Below are 8,746 nucleotides of genomic sequence, written 5' to 3'. Positions count from 1 at the left end.
GAGTGTGGCCAGAGAGAAGGACTTTGCAGTAACAGGGTCCCCCGGGGGATCACAGCGAGCGGTCCCAGGGGCGGAGGAGTCTGCAGCTCGACCCTGGCAGAGAGGGGGTGACCTCAAGGACTGGCACACTAGGGGTCCCCCTGGAACCCGTGGGGAGCGGCGAGCACCCCGGCCTGCGAGTGGCCAGCAGGAAGATGTATTCCCAGAAGCGCAAGTGTGAGCTGGTGGAGCTGTGCAAGCAGAGGGGGCTGCGCCATGGGAAGCTCACCAAGGCCCAGCTGATTGCCCGGCTGGAGGAGAGAGATCGAGTCAATGAACCGGTCCCTGTCTCTGAGGGAAGCAGCCCGGCAGATGCAGCGCAGGCACCAGTGTCTGTCCCTGCTGGGAGTGGTCAGCCGGCTGCTGAGGGCTCCTCGAGACCTCCCACCCCTAGGCCTAGGGGGAGGGGGAGGAGGAGCCCAGCTACCGAGGGCACCGTGACCCCCCCGGCCGGCAGGGGATCGTCCCGGCGACGCTCGGCCTCCGTGGAACTCAGGCGGCTGGACTTGGAGAGAGAGATCAAACGGATGGAGATGGAGATGGAGGAGCGTAAGGAGCTGAGGGCATATGAGGAAAGACAAAGCCAGCGTGAGCTGGAGGAGAAGGAGAAGCAACGCGGATACGAGGCGAGAGAGAAGGAGGAGCAGCGCAGACATGAGCTGGCCATGGCCCAACTGAACAACAGGGAGGCCCCGGCTGCGGTGAGTGAGGGGGGCCCAAGCCTACAAAGAGCTTCGATACGAACTTCCTGGCCCCGCGTAAGGAGGGGGAGGACATAGACACCTTCCTGACGGCCTTTGAGAATGCCTGCGAGCTGCACCAGGTTGACCCTGCAGACAGGATCCGGCGCCTCACCCCCTTACTGGACTCCACCGCCGTGGAGGTGTACAGCCGAATGAGAGGGGCGGAGGCGCGGGACTACAACCTGTTCAAAGAGGCCCTGCTCCGCGAGTTTGGGCTGACCTCGGAGATGTACCGGAAGAGGTTCCGGGGTCAACGTAAGACCCGGGAGGGCACCTACCTGCAACTGGTCAACCGGGCGCAGGGGTATGCCCGCAAGTGGACAGCCGGGGCCCAAACCAGAGAGGACCTGCTTGACCTATTCGTACTGGAGCACCTGTATGCGCAGTGCCCATCCGACCTGAAGCGATGGTTGATGGACCAGAAGCCGGAGAACCCGCAGCATGCCGGCCAGCTGGCCGACCAATACGTGGACAGTCGGGCAGGGGATGGCAGGGAGGAGTCTCGAGGGGGCAGGTCTGCCTCAACGCAGAGAGAGAGTCACCACGGGACGTCCCAGCGGGGCCCTATGGAGAACCCCCACCAAAGGGGAACGTCCAGCGTCAGATCCACCCGACCCCCTCGAGGGGACCCACGAGACATGGGCTGCTTTCACTGTGGCCAACAAGGCCACATACGGGCCCAGTGCCCCAAGCTCAGAGACAGACCGAGCAGACCCAACCCGCCGAGGGTTGACTGGGTACAGACCCAATCGGAGGAGGGGCAACATGCCCAAGAGAGGGGGGCTGGCAGCGTCCCACCTGGGGAGGAGGGAGGAGGGCCCCCGGTCAGCGCCTCTGGGGGGCTGGATGCTCCGGTCCCAAGGGGCTGCTACAGGGTGGCCATGGGGCTGCCCCTCCGGAAACAGTGCCTGGTTCCCCTGGAGGTGGATGGGAAGAAGGTCACTGGGTACTGGGACACAGGCGCAGAGGTGACGCTGGCCCGGCCCGAGGTGGTGGGCCTAAATCGGATGGTGCCTGATACCTACCTGACCCTGATGGGCGTGAGCGGGACCCCATTCAAGGTGCCCGTGGCGAGGGTGCACCTGAAGTGGGGGGTCAAGGAGGGCCCCAAGGATGTGGGAGTGCACTCCCATTTGCCCACAGAGGTGCTAATGGGGGGGGACCTCGAGACCTGGCCCGGCAATACCCGGGGTACCCTGATTGTGACCCGTAGTCAGAGTCGGCGCAGGGCTCTGCACCCTGACAACGGGGAAAGTACTCTGCCCGAGTGCCTGGTGGGGAGGGAATGCCCAGAGACACGACCCAGAGAGGCTGCGGCCTCAGACCCAGCCGGTGAGAGAGAGCAGGGCCCCATCCCTGTCCCAGCTGCTGAGTTCCAGGCCGAGGTGCAGAAGGATCCCTCCTTGCAGAAGCCCAGGGAACGGGCTGACCTCAATGCAGCGCAGACCATGAGGAGAGGTTGCAAGGAGAGGTTCCTGTGGGAGAAGGGGTTCCTGTACCGGGAATGGGCTCCCCCCGGGGAGGTGGAGTCATGGGGGATTAGGAGGCAGCTGGTGGTTCCTCAGAAGTTTCGCCACAAGCTGCTGTACCTGGCCCATGACATCCCCCTCGCAGGGCACCAGGGAATCCGGCGCACCAGGCAGAGGCTGCTACAGAACTTTTACTGGCCTGGGGTCTTTACCCATGTCCGGCAGTACTGCCAATCCTGTGACCCCTGCCAGCGGGTGGGGAAGGCCCGGGACAAGGGGAAAGCAGCTCTGAGGCCTTTGCCCATCATAGAAGAGCCTTTCCAGAAGGTGGCCATGGACATGGTGGGGCCTCTCAGCCAGGCGACCCGGTCAGGAAAGAAATACATCTTGGTGGTGGTAGATTTCGCCACTCGATACCCCGAGGCGGTGGCCTTGTCCTCTACCGAAGCAGCCACCGTGGCGGATGCGCTGATGACCATTTTCAGCCGGGTGGGATTCCCCCAGGAAGTCTTAACGGACCAGGGGTCCAACTTCATGTCGGACCTGCTCCAGTCCCTGTGGGAGAAATGTGGGGTCCGACCCAGCTGGGCCTCAGCGTACCATCCCCAGACCAACGGGCTGGTGGAGAGGTTCAACGGGACGCTAAAGATGATGCTAAAAACATTCATGCACCAGCACCCACAGGACTGGGACAAGTACTTACCTCACCTGCTGTTTGCGTACAGGGAGGTACCCCAGGAGTCTACTGGGTTCTCGCCTTTCGAACTGTTGTATGGAAGGCGGGTAAGGGGGCCCCTGGACCTGCTGAGAGACGAATGGGAGGGGAAGGCCGCTCCCGATGGCGAGTCGGTGGTGGAGTATGTCCTGACCTTCCGGGAAAGACTTACCGAGCTCATGGGCCTGGCCAGGGAGAATCTGGCCCGAGCCCAGAGGAAGCAGAAGGTCTGGTACGACCGCACGGCGCGGGCCCGCGCCTTCGCCACCGGGGACCAAGTGATGGTTCTCATCCCCGTGAGGAAAAACAAACTCCAGGCTGCCTGGGAAGGGCCCTTCAAGGTTGTCAAGCAGCTAAATGAGGTAAACTATGTGGTGGAGCTGTCTAACCGGGCGCATCACCGCCGGGTGTACCATGTGAATATGATGAAGCCATATTATGACCGGGGGAATATGGTGTTGGCCGTGTGTGGCCACTGGGAGGAGCCGGGGGATGACCCTCTAGTGGATCTATTCCCAGGGACAAAGGCTGGTTTCCCCCTGGAGGCGATTCCCCTCTCAGATCAGCTGACCCCGGCTCAGCATGCTGAGATCAGAGGGGTGCTGCAACTGTACCGACCGTTGTTTTCCAACCAGCCTGGGCGCACTAATTTGACTGTCCACCGGGTGGAGACTGGGGCACACACCCCGATACGATGCTCCCCTTTTCGGGTTACCGGGAAGACGGCCCAGGACCTGGAAAGGGAGGTCAGGGACATGCTGGCTTTAGGAGTGATCCAGCCGTCCGCCAGCCCCTGGGCCTCCCCAGTGGTGCTGGTCCCCAAGAAGGACGGGTCGATCCGGTTCTGCGTGGACTATCGAAAGCTTAATGCCATCACCGTATCTGATGCCTACCCCATGCCAAGGCCTGATGAGCTCCTAGACAAGCTGGGAGGTGCTCGGTACCTCACCACCATGGATCTTACAAAGGGCTACTGGCAAGTGCCGCTGGACGCAGATGCCAGGCTGAAATCGGCCTTCATCACTCCCCTGGGGCTCTATGAGTTTCTGACCCTGCCCTTTGGCCTCAAGGGAGCGCCGGCCACCTTCCAGCGCCTGGTGGATCAGCTACTGAGGGGGATGGAGAGTTTTGCTGTGGCGTATATTGATGACATCTGCGTCTTCAGCCAGACCTGGGAGGACCACGTACTCCAGGTTAGACAAGTGCTGGACCGACTCCGGGAGGCGGGGTTAACCGTAAAGGCTGAGAAGTGCAAGGTGGGGATGGCTGAAGTATCTTACCTGGGCCATCGGGTGGGGAGCGGCTGCCTAAAGCCGGAACCAGCCAAGGTGGAGGCGATCAGAGACTGGCCCGCTCCCCAGACCAAAAAGCAGGTCCAGGCCTTTATTGGGATGGCGGGGTACTATCGGAGGTTCGTGCCCCACTTTAGTGCCATAGCTGCCCCCATCACTGAGCTGTGCAAGAAGGGGAAGCCAGACAAGGTGGTCTGGACCGAGCAGTGCCAGGAGGCTCTCCAGGCACTGAAGGAGGCTCTGCTCAAAGGCCCAGTTTTGGCAAACCCAAACTTTGACAAGCCCTTTATGGTGTTTACCGACGCCTCCGACATGGGCCTGGGGGCGGTGTTGATGCAGGAGGATGAAAAGGGGGAGAGACACCCCATCGTGTACCTGAGCAAGAAGTTGCTACCCCGGGAGCAGAACTACGCGGCCATCGAGAAGGAATGCCTGGCCATGGTGTGGGCCCTGAAGAAACTGGAGCCATATCTCTTTGGGCGCCACTTCACCGTGTACACCGACCACTCTCCCCTGACCTGGCTGCACCAGATGAAAGGAGCCAACACCAAGCTCCTGAGGTGGAGCCTGCTCCTGCAGGACTATGACATGGACGTGGTCCACGTGAAGGGAAGCGCCAACCTGATAGCGGACGCGCTGTCCCGGAGAGGAGGCCCTGAACTTCCCCAGGTCACTGGGCAGAGTGACCCCGCTCAGTTCAGTCTCGGAGGGGGGAGAGGTGTGATGGAATAGGGACTGTCTGTGTGGTTGATAGGTGAGAGCAGGGACTGTCTGTGTGCTTGGTAGGCAGAGACAGGTCTGCAGCTGTAACATGAGCCTGGCCTGGGGGAGGGGAGGTCTCACCTCTGGCTGTAGCTAGACAAAGGGAGGGGGGAAGTGGAATCAGTCTTCGGTTGGGAGCTGGGAGGTGGGTTTCAGGGGATCCTAGGCTGGGATCCAAGCACCCTGAACCCCCCAGAAAGGCCAGATTGAGGGGTCCTGGCTCTGAACCCAAGCTGGGCTGTATCCTGTGTTCCTGTTGTTCAATAAACCTTCTGTTTTACTGGCTGGCTGAGAGTCACTGTGAGCCCAGGAAGAGGGGTGCAGGGCCGGACTCCCCCACACTCCGTGACAGCGGTCTTTATATTATTATTTGGGAATCCCCTGCCCGTGCTGGCAGTCCCCCTTTCCCAGCTGCAGCTGGTGGGTTCGGGTCCTGGCGTGGGGAAGGTCTCAGAGCCCCTCACACTGGCATGGGGCGTCTATGGGGCATCTCTCGAGACCGGATTTTCCTGGTCGAGGTCCCGAGTGGATCGGACTGACGAACTGTGATGGGGAAACACTCTCCGCTTCCCCAAAACACCACGAGCATTTCCAGAGACACCCCCCCACCCCGAACCGGGTCTCCCTGCAGCTGAGCTCCCCTTACAGCTTCAGACACCGCCACCTATTAGTATGAGACAGTTACAGAGCAAGTGTGACACACTCACAGCAACACACATACACAAAGGCACCATCTCACGGTGCCCCCCACAGACACAGACACACCATCTCACAGTCAGCCATCCGCCCACCCACACGCAGCCACAACCACCCCACCCCACCTTCATAGAACCAGAGGGTGAGAAGGGACCGCAAAGGTCAGGTGTTTAGCTCTTCTCGTTACCGGCTTGTAGCGTGAAACAGGCAGCCGGAGAGAGTAGGACACACACGGACACTTCAGCCCCCCACCTTGCCGCAGAGTCCAAGCCCTCTCACAGGCAGACACAACCCCCAGCTCACCTACAGTCACACTCACTCACACAGGCTGAGCCTGGCACCTCTGGGCTCGCAGTGACAGCTGTGAAAGTACAAACGTTGCTTGTGGCTCAGCACCTTTTTCATTACAAATTAAGCACTGCACTCACACCCAACTAACACACTGTCAACCCCCCACCTACATATTCACACCCAAATCCACAATGTGCCTCACCCACAATCTCACACCCACAGTCACACCCACCCACGAGCAAAAATATCCCACCTACACCCACTCCCCTCCCCAGTACCACTCAGCCTCTGACTGCCAGATGCCGGGACTTGACAACAGGGGATGGATCACTGGATGATTCTCTGTTCTGTTCACTCCCTCTGGGGCACCTGGCATTGGCCGCCGCCAAAAGACAGGACACTGGGCTAGATGGACCTTTGGTCTGACCCAGATGGGCCGTTCTCATGCTCACTCTCAGAAACACCCACCAACAGCCGCAGAGTCTCATCCGCCTCCCCCCGGCATTACCGGGCTGTGTCCTGTTTACCCCCATCCCATCCCGGGCCCAATTTACTGCTCACCCCGGGGTCTCCTGCATCACTCTCTTCCCTACACAATCTCCCCGTCTGCCCCCTTCCACCCCCTCTATCTCAGCGACTCCTCTGCTCCTCCCTGTCGGAATCTCCATCTTCCTCCATCCCCACCTCCTCCCATCCCACGTTCCCCCCATATTTGCCTGACCCCACTGGCTCTGGGTGCCCCATTTCCGCCTCCCCCATGCCAGGGTCCCCACCTATTCCCCCAGCATGGGAGCCCCGCCCACGCCCCCAGCCTGGACCCACCTGCCCTTCCCCCCTCCCTACTGATGCCAAAGGGGCAGCAGCAGGGACAGACAGGGGGCGCCCGGCACAGTCACGCCAGAGCCCCTCGGCCCCCTTGCGCCTCTTAAAGAGACAGTGACAGAGGTTAGAACAATTGGCCGGTCGTGACCTCCGCTCAACCTCCGCTAGGGAGCAGCATCGCGCGCAGGGCGCTGCCGGGTGCCACCGTTGTGTGTGTTGCAGACACTAGAGAGAGAGGCTGCGCGAGCACACACAGATGGGGACACACGCAGAGACAGGCACGGTAAGACGGGCACACACACTCGGATCCAGAGGCGGACACACACACACACACACACACACACCAGCTCCGGATCCCCCGTTCACACAGAAGCGGCCTCACCCCCCGGCACTTCATTTCCCCCAGAAGTCGAATCGGTGGCGGCGGTTCACTGTCTTTCCCGCACCGGTTACAGAAATGCGGGGATCTCTGTGGCTGTGTCTCTGCGCGCTGCCGCTGTTCCCAGGTGAGCTCCGGGCGGAGGGGCCGGGGCCTCTCTAGGGAACTTTCCTCGCCCCGTGACTGCCTCCCAATTCTCCCCCTTCTAGGTTCGGTGGCGGGGAACTCGCTGACCCAGATCCCGCCTTCCCTGACAGCCCCGGAAGGGCAGCGGGTGGAGATCAGGTGTCAATACAGCACCTCCTACACCAGCTACGCCCTGGACTGGTACCAGGAGCTGCCGGGAAAACAACCCCTGTTCCTGCTGGGCAGATACTCCAGTGGCTCGGAGCGCAAACCCAGTTCGGTGGCACCTCGGTTCTCTTCGCAGCTGGAGACGGGAGCGAAGTCATTCAAGCTAACCATAGAGGGGGCGCAGCGGGCTGACTCGGCGGTGTATTTCTGTGCTCTCTGGGACGCACCGTGCTGCAGAGCGCCCCGGGCTCCCGACACAAACTGCCGGAGGGGGGGCGGGGCGGTCTCGGAAAGGAGACGAGTCATTCCCCCCTATGTGCACCGGGGGGAGGGGGAGGGAGCCACATCTCCGGGGCACCAGGAAGCGGGTCCTTGTTTACAAGCAGGGGGGCTGCACACTTCCCAGCGTGTGCAGGCTCCGCTTATCGCTCACCCGGGGGTCTCCTGCATCCCTCCCTCCCCTACACAAACTCCCTGACTTCCTCCTTCCATCCCCACCTTCTTCGGGGACTCCCCTGGCTCTTCCCCGCTGGAGTCTCCCCCATTCCTACCTCCTCCCATACCAGGGTCCCCCATATTTGCCCCATCGCAATGGTTCGGCGAGCAGGGCCCAGCTGTTCCATCCCCTCCCCCACCTCCTTTCCGCTTCAGGCGGTGTCCTTTGTGTTTCCCGTTCCCTGCTCCCCCCAGACCAGGTCCCCCATTCTCTCCCCGTGCCCGGGGCTGGGTGCCCCCATCCCGCTCTACCGCCCCAGTGTGGGAGGCGCTAGAAGACACCAGGATCCACAGCCCAGGTTCTAGTTTTGCGAACGACCAGCCTGAGCAGGGGGCTGGACCAACGTGCACAGCGGGGTGCGGAGAGCCATGGGACCGAACTGTAACCCTGCGTCTGAGGGGAACCGCTTCAAGCCAGGGGGTGCGGTATCCCCCCAACACCCCCAGTCCCAGCACCCCTGAGCCTGAGGCCCGGTATTTCCGTGCAGGAGATTGGGAATCCGGCCTGAGCTGAGACACAAACCCCCCCGCCCCGCGACCTCCGGCCTCAGAGGGTTAAAGGCAGCTCCGGGAGGAGGCGGAGGAGACCGTGTGAGCTCAGTCTAGGAAGCGCCGGGAGACCGAGTCTCTGCAGCCGGCGCCCGGGAAAAGCGAATCCCCGGGAGTGAGACAGGAAACCCCCAACCCCACCGCTTTCCGGGCGGGTCCCATTCCCCCAGCGTGTGGGCCCCGCCCTCGTCCCCCAGCGT

The 8,746-nt window shown here is 61.8% G+C and overlaps 1 gene segment (V, D, J or C); it reads left to right on the top strand.

Moving 5' to 3' along the window:
* Positions 1-7,243: 7,243 nt before the first annotated feature.
* On the top strand, positions 7,244-8,511 carry LOC123347723. The segment is given in 3 exon segments: positions 7,244-7,335; positions 7,418-7,730; positions 8,445-8,511. Coding segments are annotated over 3 exon segments (429 nt in total).
* Positions 8,512-8,746: the final 235 nt, after the last annotated feature.

The sequence above is a fragment of the Mauremys mutica genome, chromosome 13, assembly GCF_020497125.1.
Source record: "Mauremys mutica isolate MM-2020 ecotype Southern chromosome 13, ASM2049712v1, whole genome shotgun sequence".
Lineage (NCBI taxonomy): Eukaryota > Metazoa > Chordata > Testudines > Geoemydidae > Mauremys > Mauremys mutica.
Note: the sequence above shows the minus strand (reverse complement) of the source record. Positions and strands in the feature narration are given on the sequence as shown.